Source organism: Xiphophorus hellerii, chromosome 4, assembly GCF_003331165.1.
Source record: "Xiphophorus hellerii strain 12219 chromosome 4, Xiphophorus_hellerii-4.1, whole genome shotgun sequence".
NCBI classification, from domain to species: Eukaryota; Metazoa; Chordata; class Actinopteri; order Cyprinodontiformes; family Poeciliidae; genus Xiphophorus; species Xiphophorus hellerii.
In genome coordinates, this window is record NC_045675.1 from 20,033,702 (window position 1) to 20,051,735 (window position 18,034).

General features: G+C 42.8%; 1 protein-coding gene across 8 annotated transcripts; it reads left to right on the forward strand.

The window, feature by feature from the left end:
• Window positions 1-1,872: 1,872 nt before the first annotated feature.
• Window positions 1,873-16,410, forward strand: bdnf (brain-derived neurotrophic factor). 8 transcript variants are annotated; one of them, XM_032560179.1, is made up of 4 exons: window positions 2,258-2,852; window positions 3,626-3,744; window positions 3,955-4,112; window positions 15,097-16,410. In XM_032560179.1, the coding sequence occupies exon 4, from the start codon at window positions 15,118-15,120 to the stop codon at window positions 15,925-15,927; it is 810 nt and encodes a 269-aa protein (XP_032416070.1). In that variant the 5' UTR covers window positions 2,258-2,852; window positions 3,626-3,744; window positions 3,955-4,112; window positions 15,097-15,117; the 3' UTR covers window positions 15,928-16,410. The 8 variants fall into 8 exon arrangements, with proteins under 8 accessions (XP_032416076.1, XP_032416069.1, XP_032416070.1 ...); XM_032560180.1 differs by lacking the exon at window positions 2,258-2,852 and adding an exon at window positions 2,956-3,102; XM_032560185.1 differs by lacking the exons at window positions 2,258-2,852; window positions 3,626-3,744; window positions 3,955-4,112 and adding an exon at window positions 1,873-2,113.
• Window positions 16,411-18,034: the final 1,624 nt, after the last annotated feature.

Below are 18,034 nucleotides of genomic sequence, written 5' to 3' on the forward strand. Positions count from 1 at the left end.
TGTAGAAGATTGTCCGTTGGACTTAGGTCTGGACTTTGATTGGACCATTCATGCACATGAATATGCTTTGATCTAAACCCCTCTGTTGTAGCTCTGGCTGGATACTTACAGCCATTGTTCTGCTGGAAGCTGAACCTCCACCCCAGTTTCAAGTTTCTACAGCCTCTAACGCTAATTTTTCCAGGATTACCTTTTTTTTTATTGCATCCAGATTCCCACTATCTCTGACCAGCTTCCCTGTCCCTTCTAAAAAAAAGTCCCCACAGCATTGTCAGGTTGGCAAGAAGTATAATTTTGTACATAGGCCAGTTCAGTTTTGTTATCACACTTACACAAATTTCATAGAATAGCTGTATTTTACTGAGATTAGATTAATGGGAAATAGGAACTCTCTTTCCTATTTCGGTGACTTGTGAAGGCAAATATTTTCACAGAATTTTATGTAGGGGTATCAGAGTAAAAATATACAATCAGTTTTCTGATTTTTTTTTTTTTGATGTAGCATGTTCCTTCCACTTCACAATGTTGTGTTACTTGGTGGTGGCCGATCATGAACACTGTATTTGGAGCAAAAATATGAAAAATTTCAAGAGGTACCAATACTTTTTCAAGACATTGTTAGTGGATTTTGTATTTATCTGACAAAATATTCTACATCAAAACATTTTTTAAAAAAAGTTCTGAAACTGGGATAAAACAAACATGCAATCAAAAAAGGTAAAGTATTTTGGCATCCCATTGGAGGCTAATGCCATACAAGCCATATGCAGCCGTGGGGATAAAGTGATTGATCTGTGACCTCGTGCTTGGCCATAAGATGATCATTATGGTGAAGAGTGCGGGGGAGGGCATGGATAGTGCAGAAGAGACGAGCATGAGTCAGTAACAAAGTCTGCTACAAAAAAAAAAAAAAAAGAAAAAGCTGTGGGAGCAGAGGAAGTGCTAACAACATCACAAGTAGGAGCAAGTCAAGTTACCACGTCAGAAAAAAAAAAGCAAAAAGGCCTGAGAGTAGGATGATGGTAGGAGCCAGAGATGATGGTGACGAGAAACATACATCCTTATCATTTTATCGTGTGAGGTGATGAAAGCAGTCCACACTCAGCTGGAATGTGTTACTTCTCTCTTATTTTACGTCTCTGCCTTTTAATGAGTAGTCCCCCACCAGCCCCCCTGTGTGAAAAGCCTACAAGGAGTGACTTCAAGGATAATAAGCTGTGTGTCATTCTTATGCCCAGCACTTGTTGCAGGCAAGGTGGACAGAAATCTTCATATTCTATAATAGGAAGATGATCACAAATGTGCTAATTTTATCTGATTATGCCATCTTGTGTCTTTGAGGCAGAAATGTATTGAAACAAATGTGTGCTTTTGCTCAGAATCACCTACATTTGCCAATAGCAGTATAGCGGGCTCTGTCACTCAACCTGGTGGAAACAAGTTAAGTCAGGTACTGTGAAATAATAATGTAAAGTTAGGTCTTGACACTTCTCAGTCTACACCTTTAGAAAAAAAAAAAAGTGGGTGCCAGTGTGACACATCTGAGAGATTTCTGGTTACCTGGAGCTCTTTGATGATCCGTGGGAGAAAGTCCAAAGATTTCCATTTTGGTGCCATTGTCTCCTGGCAGAAGCAACACCCACATGCAGGTTCCCACAACGCGCCACTCAGTGCTGCGTGATTTCCATAAACTGTGACCAAAGAGTAATTTATATCGCAAGAATGACACTTTTCATACACACGCACAAACTCCACAAAGTTTGGGATGCTGACAAAGAGTCAAGCAAATATCACCTATTACTCATGTTACTTAGTACATTTGGGGCTTCACTTGCAAAGCACAGCGCTTCGTCACTGCATAACAATCAGATGGCTGAGTGTTGGCAGCGCAACTGATGGAATTTTACAGATAACAGATTTCGCCTTTGAACTTCCACATATTCCTGATCGAAAAGTGTCATCCCTGATTTTTAAACGCAGTGGTCGCCTCTCTGCTGGGTCGTGGGTTTTTTTTTCCCCCCCTGAGGGACGTGGATTAACTTTTGGATTTTTCTCATATTTGTCCGCAGGAAAGGGGAAAAAATACGCAACACTCCCCGCAGTAATCGTCAGTGTAAGTATCTGAGAGGCAGAGAGGTGGGGTGGTAAAAGGTGGAGGCGGGGCGGGGGGGGAAGAGGGGAACTTGTTTTTGAGCAGCAACAAGTTCCTCAAGAACTTAACACGCAGACATAGGGGCGCTATAAATGTGTGTTTGTTTTGCGAAGTCCAACCCCGCTGCGCATTGTCCGTGCTGGAAAAGATCTAAATGTCCACTGCGTATGCGTAATAGGCCCGTGGCCCTTCGCCAAACTGGGAGATATAGTCTATAACACAAACAGGCGAATAAGTCAGAAGTTTTATGTCCGTCACTGCTCCACGGTGCGGATTTAAAGCTTTAAAGGCACTCGTCGAGCGATCAGCCCGGGAAGAAGAAAAAAAAAAAGAATCCCCTACAGTCTCCCCCATAAAACTTGTGCCGCCGTCGCTCATTTCAATCACGTAAGACCCCTAATGGCGTTGTCCGGGCGAGGGTGTTACGTATATCTCTACAAGCTTTTCTGACAAGCCGGGCGTCTTGTTGTTGTTTGTCTAAACTGTGGAGCCACCAAGGTGTTGCCTCAGAGAGTTTAAGCACGCCGATATTGCAAAGGGTTATTAGATTCATAAGTCAGCGAAGTGGTGGGCGATCTACTGAGCACAGCAGAAGTTCTCATATGATGACTTCAAACAAGACACATTACCTTCCAGCATCTGTTGGAGTGAGTGGATATTAAGACACTTCTATCTCCAGGACAGCGTAGGGGAAAAAATGGTGAGTATCAATGGAAACACAGCAGCAGCAGATGATGATGATGGTGGTGATCAGGGGATGATTATAAGTAAATAGTCGTGCTTGGTGTTTAGTCTGGCAGCGCATTGCTGGAAGGGTTGGACTCGGGGGCTACTTGACAAAACTCAGCACCGAGAACCCATGTCTGCTGAGGCTGGTGTTGACAGAGCTTGTGTGACTGAGACTGTGTGGCATTTCTCTGCTCAGGATATGCCGGTTCAGTGAGAAAGGGGTAAGGAAATATTAGATTGGGACTGCGCGCAATGTGTGGATGTGATCTCGGCTGCGTGTTGGCACTGATGGGGCTTTATGTTTAATGCATGCACGTATGTTCTTTTTGAGTGCGCCGAGATAAATAAGCAACATGTGCCACTTACCTGTGACACTTGTCTTATACCAGAAGGTGATGGGAACGATCGGGGCTTGGTGTCAGTAATTTGGCGCTGAGAGTGGTGCTTTTTTTTTTTTTTTTTTTTTTTTTTTTTTTTTTTTTGCACTGAACTGAACCGGCGTTTGTCATGATAGGTGCTCTAATCTGGAAGGAAATGTCCGACCAATGTGTGATCAAATATTAACAGGACTGGTTTGGCAAGGGGTGGGAAAATACACGTGACAAAGGGAAGCAGCATAGTTTTCTTCTTCTTCTTCTTCTTCTTTTAAAAAGAGAGAAAAGCAGTTTAAAGTGGGCGCTCAAAACAAAAGTATAGGTCTTTTCTTGGCCCCTTATAGTTACCCTGGCTGTGTTATGCTTTCAGCACGTTGGACAGAGGCACCGGAGTCGTGCATGGACTAACACGCCGAGTGGACGCCAACTCTCTTTCTCTCTTTTCCCAACCCCCCTTTGCCAAACCTGGGATTGTTTTTTCAACTTTTGGTAAGCTCATTCTCAAGGATCATTTTGGTCTCTAAATGGGAAAATAAGCAGGATTTTAAAGAGAGAGAGGCACAATAAATAAATAAATAAATAGATAAATAAATAAATAAATAGAAAAACAAGGGAGAAAGGAAAGAAGCGCTTGCTATTTAAAATAAAAACAACAACAAAGATCATAACTGTATTTTTATTTTATTTATTTTTTTGTAGCGCACTGTCAAAGTTGAAATGTTAGGGGCGTCTAGTCTTTTGCACAGCACATTCTCTGTACCTATAAGCCCCCCCACACTGCGTTAAACTTTGGGACATGCAAGTCTTGGTCGCGGAGATCTAACCACGCACATAGTGGTTGTCAGCCCCTTGTAAAGGTAAGAGCACAATCCATTGTTTTCATGTCAGTCTTTATCTATTTTTTCATTATTTCTGTCGTCTTTGCGGGCTTCATGTCAAATTAAACTCCGGCTAAAAAAAAAAAAAAAAAGAAAAGAAAAAAGAAACTACACCATGCAGCCTTTCGCTTTGGCTTGGATGTGTTAGTAATTGTGGACATTCAGTGACCGAAATAACTCCGGAATAAGACTCGATCCCGGCGACTAAATAAACAAACAAATTAATTAATTAATAATCTCTTCTTATTCCTCTCTCTACAATTGAACATTTCTTTAAAAAAAAAAAACAAACAAAAAAAAAACGATCGGTGCCTGCAGGGGTGGAGGAAAAGAAAGAAAAAAAAAACGGTGGTGGTGTGCATGTATTGAAACTGGGACTGCTTTTCGTGCAGAAAGGGAGCTTTTCGGAGCGTTTCTGGAGTTCCCGAACACCGCCTGCTGCAACATTATTTGCGTAATCGTTGCGTTGTGCCTAATCATGCTCCCAATATGGGATTTAAGACGCTGCAGTGATCCTTCCAGCACGAAGTGGAGTCAAGACGCAGGTGCATATCATTCTAACATCTTTCTGCGCTTATGTTTTGGTTGTTTTGGTCTGCCGTATTCATGTTTTGCCTTCATATCAAACCCTCTGGATTTTGTTATCAACCAAAAATAGCCCTACTCTTTACCCCCCAGTCACCCGCCCCCCTTCCTCCATCGCTCCCCCCTCCCGTCATCGCCATCAAATCACTTCTGTTTTTACTACGGCCGCTCCACGGTTTCATTCATAAGGTGCTTTTCAACTTCACCTGCTACCCTATCCCCCTCTCTCTTTTGTCCGCACAGAGCCCCGTGTCGACCTGCTGTTCGCTCCGCTGAGTGATATTAAAAACGCAAAATTAAAAGAAGCTGGAGGGGGGGGGGGGGGGGGGTGAAAAATGAAGAGATGTAGAGATAAAATGATGAGGGGAAATGAACGATTAAATTACTCTCCGTTGCCTTTCACGAGCGCTACCTGCGAGGTTTCCCTCTTTTTACTGCACAGATGCAAATTGCCGCGTTATTGTTATTAATATTTCTTTGCCTGTGTGAAAATTACAATAAAGATGGGCGTGGTCAGAGAGGATCCGCTGACAGATGTTATGGCTGAATGTGATGCAGAGAGATAAGACGGCTTGATGTGGAATTGTTCAGGAAGCGGACGTTTTCTTTCTTTTCCTTTTGTTTCCTCTTTTATTTCCTTTAAAAATCACTTCGCAAGACTATTAAAAATCAGATGCATATTTTAAAAAAAAAATTAAATAAAAAGCTTCGGGGCTTTTATTCCTCCTCCCAGCCCCCCTTCCTCTTTCTCTCTCCCTCTTGGACGACTTGTAGCCTTAAAAATCGTCTTGCACAGAATATGTGGATATTGCCTATTTCCCCCCCTCCCTCCACTACCACTCTTCACATCTCTCCCTCTTTCTCGCTCCCTGTCTCTTTCTCAGTCATCTTTTTTTTCTTTCTTTCTTTTTTTTTCATTTGGTCAAAGATTTAAGATTTATGATCCAAGACGAAGCAATTGCATGGCAAAAACAACAGAAAGAGGAGGAGAACCCGCCCCCGCCCCCGCCCCCCCACCATCTCCTTCTAACGCCCTACGGTAGTCCTGTTTTAATCAAGACTCCTCGTTCCAGGATGCGTCTTCATATAAATATGACCGCGTCCAGTAAATTCCTAATTGCATTTAAAATGTGGTTCTTTTCCGTCGGCGTTTTCGGTATATTTTTTTCTTTCCTTTCCTTTTCTTTCCATTTCTTTTTTACCCAGCAATGCAATTAACGCGAGCAGATCGGTTTCTGCACACTGACGCCTTTTAGAGACGGAAACCAAAAATAGATCATATTACTTACGAGGCTGCCCGACACTCATAAAGGCACTCGTTTAATCAAGATCGGATTACAACAAAATCAAGTCTTAAAACTGTGGCACTTTAAATAAATCTTCGGCCTTTTTTTTTATTATTCACCGTGCATCTTGTTTTATTAATATTAACATTGCATCGGGTTTCTCGGCCTTGTTTTTAAATCTAATATTTCCTCAACATATTTCCCAGTCATGTAGCAGTATTTTTATTTTAATTTTTCTCCCCCCTCCTATTTCAACTGAGACGTGGGATTATGGTGTGGGCGTGGGCGTGTTGGGTGGAGGAGGAGGGATGAGCGGAGGCGGGTAAGGAGGGGTCTGTGGGGTGGCACGACACACTTTGTATGTATGAAGGTTTTTTTATAGCACTTTTCTGCAATGTACGTCAGCGGATCAGTCCATAAATGGGGCTGCGTGCGCTTGTGTGCGGGCGTGCTCCCGCTTGCGCTCGCGCCTGTGTGCGTGCGTCTCCGCGTGTGTTATCTTTACCGAGAATCTCCCCTCTCTCTCTCTCTCTCTCTCTCTCTCCCTCTCTCTCTCTCTCTCTCTCTCTCTCTCTCTCTCTCTCTCTCTCTCTCTCTGTGCACTCTCAGCTCTGCAGAGTTGGGGTGGGCGTCAATAACAAACCTGATGGTAGGTTTCATTGCAAAAAATTAAAAAATAGAGAATAAATCAGAATAAAAACTCTCGGTAGGCCTACATAGAAATGCGCGCAAAGAAAAATGTTGATACCTATGTTAAATTCTTTTTTTTTAAGGTAATGTTTTTCCATCTTATTTTTTTTATGTTAATACAAATATGGGCCTTGTTTTGTGATCAAGTCGCCGCAAAATGTTGATTTCAATTTAGTTGTGATTCTCACATTTTGATCAAACTTGGAACGTGACTGCCCACGTTGCCGCAACGTTTTCATTCATGAAATGCCAGTCCTTTAATCCGGGCTGATGTCTCATGCAAATAATAAATAGGATATTGATTATTTTGGGCGGAAATCTCAGCTCACGGCTTAGCGGACGTCACGATATATTTAGAGCTAAAATTAATCATCTTGATCGTTATGGAAATGTAGGCAGCACCGCCCGCCGCGCCGCCGCGCCGCCACCGCGGTGCTTCTGCTTTAGTCACGGCACCATCATCTTCATCATCACCAGCACCTCCGTCCAATTAACAGACTTGCTCAAACAAGTTCTGGCAGGGAGGCAAAGCTCTGCACCTTATTTTGCATCTTTAATTATCGTCATTTAGTGGCGTGATTGTGGCTTTCACGTCGAGAAAAAAAAAAGAAAGAAAATTAAAATACACTATTAGTTATTAATACACAGTGGAGTAATAGTTAAGATATTTAGCTCGGGAACACTGCGGGACAACAAGGATTCACGATTGTGGTGTGTATGCCCGTGTGTGTGGGTGTGTGTGAGAGAGAAGGCGAAAGAGAGGGGGAGGGGGGGGGGGGGGTGTTGGGGAGAGAGAGAGAGAGAGCTGCATGATGCCAGTAAACCATTCACGTGTGTCTCCCAGCAGGTGATCATGCAGCACTGGATTCAAGCAACTCCTGCAAAACATAAATGTATGAAAGTTTATTCGGATTCATTTAAAACCCTAAAAAAGGAAGCAAGGCAGACAAGTTCAAATTGCAACACATCCTTGATTTACCAGCAGGTTTGAATAACAAACCATATTTGTGCTCATAACAGACACTTCAACACTTCCAAGTTACTAGTATGGTACAATTTGTGAGTTTTCATTCATAGAAACCTTGTTGGGCATAGAGAAGGGACAGGCAGGACTTAACAGGATAGAAGTAATGTATCCCCTCCATGATGGTGTGTGTGTGTGTGTGTGTGTGTGTGTTTCTGAGGTGGGGTATATCTGAGGCTTAGAAAACTAGTCTGCTGTGGCTGCCTCATGATTACATTAAAGGTTATTGTCATCACAGGAGGGATGACATTAGCTCCTGACTTCAGCATCCGTTTAAAGGACCCAGTTGACTGGGTTTGTCAAGCTCCCTCAAAGTCTTCTCCAGCTTCGGCTCTCAACTCGTTTGACGTCACTCGGCCTCTTACAAAATGTTTCCCTAGTTGACGTGTTTGCTCCTTGAGCAGGAATGCAATTCCACTTTGATCAAAATACCCTCGCCGCCTCCCTTTATCCCGAGCGAAAATGACATTTCACAAAATGTCATTTCGCCTGTGTAACACGGCTCTTTCCCCCCTTGCACAAGGAGGCATAATTCTACTTGTTAAGTGGAGCTTTTGGTGGCGTGGACCTGTCAGCTTCAAGCTGCCATTGGCAAGAGGAGCCTTGAAAGGTTGTACAGGCGTGTGGCGTTGTCAGCTCTTGTGATAGGTTCTTTTTCTGCATCATATGAAGTCAGAATCCAGCTCCTAAGACCTTCAAAGACAGAAGACGTCATTCAAAAAACGGAGTGCTAAGAGAGTCTGTATCTCAAGAAGTCCAACATCTCATATCAAGTAAAATAATCTAGTTGGTTTCCTTATTATAGATTTGTATGTGATCAGTGAGAAAGAAGCTTCTTGTTTCCTTATTTTCATTCAGAAATCCCAGACTGAACCTTCTCATGATGAACCACCTTCAGTAGTGCTGTAGTTGCAAAAAAAATGTAACAGAGACCATGTTGTTGTTTTTGCTCCTCTAATGAGATGCCAAGTGATTTATTTATGAATTACTTGTTTGGAACAGCCCCCTTGTGCGGAGTGCATTTTTCTCTTTTCTGCAAAATCCTCTTTGGAGTCATGTCGCTCAGTGATTGCTGATGCAACTCTTTGTCATCCAGAGTTTGCCCTCACCTCCTGTGTGCCTTCGGGGAGGGCTATATCTATCCTGGCATGTCCCCGGGTGTGTTGGAGGTGGGAGTGACTCATTAAGCAGGTGTGAGCATCCACTCCCATACTGCCGCATGCCAAACAAGAGCTCCATGCAGGGAAAAATGAAGATGGCAATACAGCAAAACACATCACAATTAATCTTTGCACCAGACTGGGGCCAAGCCAGGGGGATAACTACCTATCCCTCCAGTATGCTCTCTCTCTCTCGTGTTCATCTGAGGTGGAATTTCCAAGTGTTCATCACCACCATTGAAAGACCGGGCCTCCACTGACATCTTCATGTGAATCCAGTTGATGAAGGAGGTGAATTGTTCCCAGTCTGTTTCATATGTGGGAAAGTATTAAGGAACCAGAGCTGTTCTGAAGCTTTGTTTAGGTTACATTTGGTTAGAATAACTTACTCTGGCTGCTGAAGAGCATCAGCCAGAGTTTCTTTGAGATATTGCTCTCCTAAAGACCAAAAAAAAGACGAATTTACTGTGTGGTTTTCATATTTTAATATAGCAGGATAATGAGAAAGACTAATGGGAACACTGTTGAGAGTTCTGAGAAACGTTCGTTGGTTAAGGTGGCATAAAAACGTCCCAAACCATTAAGAAATAGTCTAACTCTTCACCCAGTCCTCTCACTTTGTGCAGATGCCAACATAAAATGCTTATTTTAACCATCTGGATGTCTAATTTTACTCAAATAGGGCATCTTTAAATGGCACGCAGTGTATCACGACTTTGGTGGAGACGCGCTGTTACGCAAAACCCCCAGAAAACTATGCCTCCTCCATAGACTGCCTAAAAAAAACGAACAAGAAAAAAAAATACGGAAGAGGAGAGGCTTCGGTGTTGCTTTGTAATCTACCCAGACATTATGGCGTGGACGCAGGCTGCACGGTTTGAGGACAAACAAAAGCGCGTAATGCACGCTGGAAGCGCATTAACAGCTTCGGCTGTGGGCTGTTTAGACAGCAGTTCTGCGGCGACCAGTCAGCCAGCGGCAGGTCACATGTTGCAGCGTCATTGTGTAGTAAAGTTACAGTAGTTTCAAAGAGGCTCCTCATTTCAGCTCCAGAGGTCTCCTCATCCCAGTTGCTGCTGCAGCTGCCGCCGCTGCCTCTGCTGCGTCTTCGGCATGCGACGACTTCACTTTCAGACGATCTCCGCAAACGAGCCGCGCAGCCATGGGAGTGCGTTACCTCAGTCGTGCAATTTCCACCATCAATAATTTAATCTATTTGCTCCAAAGCTGAAGAGATATCCCGAAGCTTCTTCTCTTTTTTTCCCCCGTGTCGGGAGAGTTGCAGAGAGGAAAACACCTCTGAAGTAAATTACTGAGGGAGTTGTCCAAAACATCCCAGATGACACCACAATCCTGTTGAATGGTCTGTTTTACGACTGGGCAGTAAAAGGTAGGCTGGGGGGTTTGTTTTCTTTTTCTTTTTGTTTTGCCTTACCAGAATGAGTTTGAACCACTTTGAATGTGTTTTATTCCTCCTGAGATAAAAACAAAAAGGGGGCAGACAGTATATGCGTGTATGTGAGGTGAGATGGGGAAGGGAGGGGGGCTCTAAAAGTAGCTCGATCATGTCCAGTTATCCTGCGAACAGACAGCGCCGCGGCCCGAGAAGGGATATGTGTAACCTTATCCTGCCGTTCATTAATAAAAAACGCACTTATTATGTTGATTGGGTTTCCAGCGGAGAGCACAGGCTCAGGAGATGTAATCTCATGCAAAAAAGCCCAGCAATTTCATTCCATTAATAAAGCAGACTATTGTACTAAACTGCGTGTGCGTGAAACCCGCCAAGTTTTCGCATTTTACTGCGGTTTAATACTTTTAAACAGCTCAAGAAAGTCTGTATTTATCTGTTTCCGCTCATTATGAATACCCTCCTCCGCCGTGGTCTGAAATGAATCATTTGCCGTGGTCTTATGTTGTTGTTTCTGTAAAGGGGAAAACAAGAAGGGGAGGAAAAAAAATAAAAAATGTTGATGGACTCATTAAGACTTTATAGGACACCCGAGACCCAAAACGCCCTGCTGCGGCCAACTTAAACTGTTGGCTTCAGTGTGGTGTGGTGGTACTAAGTAACTTCACGACATAAACAACAAAGAGATCCAAAGAAGTGTTGGAAAACAACTGGCCACGTTGGTGACAGCTTAGCGGGAAAAATAAATTGCAACTGGAGACTGCAAGAATAAAGCTGGAAGTATCTATCTATCTATCTATCTATCTATCTATCTATCTATCTATCTATCTATCTATCTATCTATCTATCTATCTATCTATCTATCTATCTATCTATCTATCTATCTATCTATGTCTGTCTGTATCTGTGGGAAGGTAAGACATGAGGCGCAAGAGCTGAAGCGCTGATTATTTCACGGTCTCACACGCCATCTAGTGTAAGAATATGAGAATTGCAGCCATCTTCATTCCAATCTAAAGGCCTCTTGGTCTTGTCTCAGTGGTTGGGTTTCACTGTCTAGGGGTTAAAATGAATTATAGATTGTTTTTTTGTTTTTGTTTTTTTATCATAAATCTTCACAGGAAGCTATGTGCATTAACACATAAGCTGCATCAATCACTTAATGTGAGAGTCAGCTTAAAAATCAGAGGATAAAAAGAGTGGGGTAGAGGAGGCAAATAATTTGGGTAGCATAAATCACCCAGTGTGTGTTTGGATTCCTCTCCGTTTCTGTGACAGGAGGCAGGTATGATCTATGGCAATGCTCATCTATTACCAAAAGTGCTCCAAAGCTTGCGTTGGATTGAAAACAGAGCTCAGGAAAAGCAAGCTTCCACATGTGTCAGCCATTACTGCAGACAACTCAATTAAGTCTGAATGCCTTTTTAAGTGCTGCATTGTGGCACATAAGGGGCTTCTTGGGTGATAATATTTGCAGTTTTCTTCCAGAAAACTTGAAGGATTTGGAACCATGGGGCTGTGCATGTTGAGTATGAAAAAAATTTGCTTCTGAATTAATAGTTTTGCCCGCCACAGTTCTGGAGGAATTAAAGAAAGATGTATGCCCATGAGGGAAGTGTGGTGGGAGGCAAAGAGTCAACGCTGCACACATTTCTATTGAAATACGCAGGGCACACTTCGTCCTTTCATCTCCACTGCTGCTGTTTATGTTGCTTTGTAATGGCTTTTAAGGTATCCTGCATGCAGTTAGCAGGGGTGAAGCCATAAAGTGTGCTGACACGAGGGAACGTTACTGAATGTGCAGTAATACTGGCCTTTACTAGTCCTTTCATGCTTTGGAGAAACTTTTCAGCGACTGTCAAAGGAGGCATTTATCACTTTAATCCCCACCTGGCACGGAGAATGAAGGCGAGGGTAAGTTACACATCCCTGCCATACAGTCGCGTTCTCTCTCTCTATCTCTCTCTGAGTGGATAAACAGGTGGTCATCTGGAGACGTCAAAGCCAAACACTCACCTGCTTCCATTGTTCGGGGTGTGGTGTTATAGATAAAGGCGTGTTTAAACAGCAGTTATTGTCTGTCTTTATTTCCCCTTTGCTCTAAATTATTAGCTCAGTACTCATATTTAGATGGCCGGAGCCATTAGGTGAAACTTCACTACACTGTGTGCGTACCTGAACTTTCATTTTAAAATGGTGTTTTAATCAGTCTGTGTTGGAGGAGGGTGTTCTTTACTCAGGGAGCTGCCATCTAACGGCCCTGTTTTTAATTCCCGTCTAGCTGTGTTACTCATCCTCATCGTGTTAACACTGAATTATTGTATTTGTCACATTTAGCCTCTTTTGCAGATACAAGGTGCAGATTCTCCACTGGTCCCACAGCAATTAAATGATTCATTGGCTTTATCACGCTTTAACAGGATGTTGATTGAGAGCGTAAGCCATATTGATTGTCCTGATGGAAACAGGAAATCGCAGAGATAGAAATAAAATCATCTGTTGTTCCCGGTGTGAGGATACCCAGGGGAAAGGCAGGCAATTGCGTACTGCTGAGTGGCATTACCCCCAGCAACCTCCTCCCCTCCATTCTCTCCCCTATGGAGACCTGGAAGAGACGTCATCCGCGGTTGTTATGCTGCGAAATGACGCTGGCACTCTCTCCACCACCCTACCCTACCCTACCCCACCCGCCCCTGCTACTGCAACATTACCCCTGTGGTCTCTTACGGAAGATGCAGCACTCCTCGTCTGCACCATTTCCAGCATGAAGTTTGACGCCTGACAGTAATCAGCCCCTGCTTTCTGCCATCATTTCCCCTCATGTGGAAGTGGAACCACTCGAGCGCAATGCTGATAATAATATCAGCCTAAATGCATCCTACACATAAAGCTCGTGACTGGCCTCGATCCCGTAAACCTACATGATTCTCTGTGCTGGGAAATCTCCACTGAAAACCCTCGACATGTGAACCGGAATATTGGTTTAAATGACCAGTGGGACTTATTATCAATCCGCAGTGATAATTTGATAATTAGCTCTTTATCCATGGCCTTTGCCCCCATTGTTGTTTTAGTTGCGAAGATAAAAAAAAATACCCCCATCCTTACACACACACACACACACACACCCACACAAGCCAGCCCCTCCCCATACCCTCCCTCTATCTCACACACTCATACACTCTGGAAGAGCACGTCACTGAGCTCAGGGAATGAGTGGCTCATTAAGAAGAAGGATGTGATATTCTGAATAGAGACTGTGAGACTCCCTGCACGTCTATTTTTAGCAGCGATATCTCTATGGCACTCACCGTGGTGTCGGTTAATTGCAGCCACAGCCCCAGATACCAATTAAGAAAGAAACAAATGCTTTTAAGGTTGGGATGTGTTTTTTCTTCTTCCTACTGGAAAGGTCTTGTGTCCATCCTTAGTGGATACAGGGAGTGTGCTTGCTCGCCTTGTTTTGGCCGTGTCGGGTTTGGGACATGCGGAGTGCAGTCAAAGCATCAGCCAGGCTATTTTTAAATGAGTCCCAGTGGAAAAAAAGATCTAGATTTTTTTTTTTCAAAATCTTTATGATTTCTTTAATGTCTCAGGCTGTCGGATGTTCACCAGCTCATTGATCCGCTGTGAGTCTTAGAGCTTCTTGGAGGTAAGGGATGCAAACTTGCTCAGGCAGTTCAATAATTATGGATGTGTATTCAGCATTTTCTCTTCATCTGGCTCCCTGTTGTGGCACAATGGTTACGTTGTGACTCTTTGGGAAGGTTGGTATACAGCAGGGCTCTCAAATTCCAGCCCTCCAGAGCTGGTCTCCAGCAATTTTTCAATGTCTCCCTGGTCTTTCTGTAAGCAGCCATGTTCTGCGGAGGGTTGCTAATGACCTAATTATTTGGTTCAGGTGGATTGCAACAGAAGTTGCAGGACAGTATCCCTTGAAGCCTAGAGTCTGAGACCTCTGCTATATGTGAATCTGTCTCTGGTGGATCCAGGCCTCTTAAAAACAGACCTCAAGTTCCTCATTCATGGCCACAAGGTTTGGTGTCAGACTGGTCTTGCTGTGTAGACCAGTTTGTAGTGCAAACAGTGTAGCAGTGCAGCGGCAATGTTTGCCAAAGCTGAAATAAACACAATATTAGCCGCTCTTCTCAGTCTGTCAGTAGATGCTGGACATGTGAGAGGTTCCTGAGATGTTGATGCTGGGGAATTCTTGTTTGTTGGGCTTTAAACAACCACTCCAACTACCAGAACGAGGCTAAAAAAGATACACACAGTGTGAGCTTTTAAAACAAGACAGTTACCGATGCAGGAAGGGTGAATGATAGCTGAGGCCATTATAAAACCACACATGCCTGCACATTCCTCACTGTACCCTGTAACACACCCCTTCATAAATAATAGCAAGCCTGTTAGGATGTTTCAAGCATCTATTTGTGCACTCTTATCTTTAGTAATAAGCAGTCTCTTTCTCTCTCTCTCTCTCTCTCTCTCTCTCGCTCTCATCTCTCTGATGCTCAGCACAGCTTTGGTGCGTTTGCTGCCAACAAATTGAAATCTAAGCCAGACCTCACATAGATTTACAGTTTGCAAACAGTTTGAAAGCACTGATGACATGGTGCCATTATCAGTTTGATAAAAACATGTTGTGGTATTTCTAAAGCTCCCTGTTTTTGGCACCCAAACAAAGAGTTGTGGGTGTTAAAAAAGGATTACGTGATGCATTAATGATCAAGAAGGGGCTAGCTTTGGTAGAAATACTCTTTCACTAACCATCTTGTTCTCTTCCCTCTTTCTGATCTCCCTCCAGTTCCACCAGGTTAGAAGAGTGATGACCATCCTGTTCCTTACTATGGTTATTTCATACTTCAGTTGCATGAGAGCTGCGCCCCTGAGAGACGCCCCGGGCATGCGGGGCCATTGGACGGAAGGCTACCTGGGCGCTGCTGCGACGGCCCCCCGAGGCCATGGGACTCCACAGAGTGGCGGCGGGCCGGGCCAGCGCGAGGAGCTCCCCTCGCTCACAGACACGTTCGAGCAGGTGATAGAGGAGCTGCTGGAAGTGGAGGGTGAGGCGGCGCAGCTGGGACAGGGGGCCGACAAGAGCCAGGGAGGTGGGGGCCTGTCGCCCGTGGCCACCGCAGAGGCCAAGGATGTCGATCTGTACAACTCGCGGGTGATGATCAGCAACCAAGTGCCTTTGGAGCCGCCGTTGCTCTTTCTCCTGGAGGAATACAAAAACTATCTGGATGCTGCGAACATGTCCATGAGGGTGCGGCGGCACTCCGACCCCTCGCGGCGTGGAGAGCTCAGTGTGTGTGACAGTATTAGCCAGTGGGTGACAGCTGTGGATAAAAAGACGGCGATAGACATGTCTGGGCAGACAGTAACCGTCATGGAGAAGGTCCCTGTCCCCAATGGCCAACTGAAGCAATACTTTTATGAGACCAAATGCAACCCCATGGGGTACACAAAGGACGGCTGCAGAGGAATAGACAAACGGCATTATACATCCCAATGCAGGACAACCCAGTCCTACGTGCGAGCGCTCACCATGGATAGCAAAAAGAAGATTGGCTGGCGGTTTATAAGGATAGACACTTCATGTGTATGCACATTGACCATTAAAAGAGGGAGATAGTGTATAAAATGTATAGATTTTATTGAAGAGTTTAAAAAAGAGAATAAAGAGAAAATATCTATTTGTATATATACATAACAGGGTAAATTATTCCGTCAAATGAAAATTTTATGGACTGCATGTAAAAAAAGATGAAGTTTATACAGTAAAGTGATACTACAGTCTATTTATTGAACATATTCATGACCTTGTAAACAATTAAAAAAAATCTGATCAGTCATTTGCGCCCAGTTTAAATTACTATATCACATTAAAGGAGACATTGTGATCTGTTTACATTGCCAAGAATTAGAAAATGAAGGAGAAAAAAAAACACGGGCAAGGAATGGGAGAGGACAGTTCCATCTTCAAAAGCTTGCATGCTGCTTTCAATTGTGAATTCAGAAATTCTCCACTTTCAAAGAAAAAACCAAAAAAAAAAGGATATGATGCTGACCAAAAAAAGAAAAAAAAAATCATTCAGCTCACATATTCAACAGAAGATTCCTCTCGAGTAAAATTATCTGTTTACTGTTCTAAACTTCTCAAGGTAATGTTGGAATTACATACTATGTCAAGGTGCTGTTGTCAAAGCTTTGCTGTTTATTTTTTTATCCCCACCAGAGGAAAAGATATATTTAAAGAGCATATATATATATATATATATATATATATATATATATATATATATATATATATATATATATATATATATAAGAAATCTATTCATTGACATGTTTCTGGGTTAATATTCATTTTGTATGTTGTGAAGTTGTTTGCAATATTAAACTGAAATATTTGAAGAAATAAAAATGACTATAGGCAACTGAAAAAACACAATCAATGTCGATACAGTTTCAACAGTGCATCTTTAGGTAGATTAATTTGCGAACACCTTTTTTGTGTATGTTACACAAAAAAGGCATGTTTCTGACAAAAACAACACATTTTATGACTACCTGCAAAGCTACTTCAGAGGGATTTTTTTTGTTCCAGCTGCAGGAAGACAATCATGGAATAATAGGGAAAGTAAGATAGTAACAGTCAAACAGTAAAACAAAAGTAAAAAAAAAAAAAGTAAAACAGTCTTTGGTGACAAACGGAGCAAACACTCTTCCAACACAGTAAAGCAACTTAAATGAAATTTCATTTTATATATTTTAATGTACTCTTTTTCCATGGATCACTCAACTTGCGAATGAGAAACATCAGGAAAAACATGCCTGCAGTTTCAAGTGCAGACTAGTAGAAGAAGTGTTTGAGTACACATCGGGCATGTCTGAGGTCGACAGTGATGGATTCAGCCACCCATACGTTTGTGTACATTATAAATATACACCCAAGATTTTCTTCTGAGTTCAAGGTAATCCCATGTTTGAATCCTTTTCAATAGAGCAGTTGTTGCTGACCTTACCCAGCTCTCACACTCACTGTGCGCAGAAGGAAAAACCATCCTTGACATCTGGGAGACAACTGATACATTCCCTCCAGCAGAAACACTTTACAGCATTACATGCCAAGTCTAAACGTCACAGCTTAAGGTTTTTACTGGAACAGAAGTAGACTGTATTTATCCTCTGCATGAGACATTTTGGAAAGAGCATGTTTTTATTCATTATCATCAAGAACCTCCAGATCCCAATCACTTAATATATTCTTTTCAACTGAAAGGTAAGTGTTTCTGATGAAAAAAAAAAGAAGAGTCTGTCAACTTCTCCTGGAAGGATCCTTCAGCAATACCAGATGAAATGAAGCTTAGTCTCAAAGAATAAGGTTTCTCATCATGGCAACAAAGCCATTTTGATGCAAGAAGTAAACCCATGTGCTCTCAAAGATATTTCTCACTAAGAAGGAGCTGGAGCATATTTTGTCAAATTCAAGTACAAACACATCCCTAGCAAAAAAAAAAAAAAAGGAACAATGAATCAAACACGGGGACTCTTACTCGATAAGGTAGGTGCTCCAATTCCCAGGAGTATGAACCTCAGGCTGTTTTTGTCGCTACAATTTACAAGTGAAAGAAAACTGCCATGTTCTAATTACACACTTCTTGATGACAGTTGTCAGAGAGACGCCCCTGTTTGAATGACAGAAATATAGTAATAGTCAAATGTAGCACAGAATAATT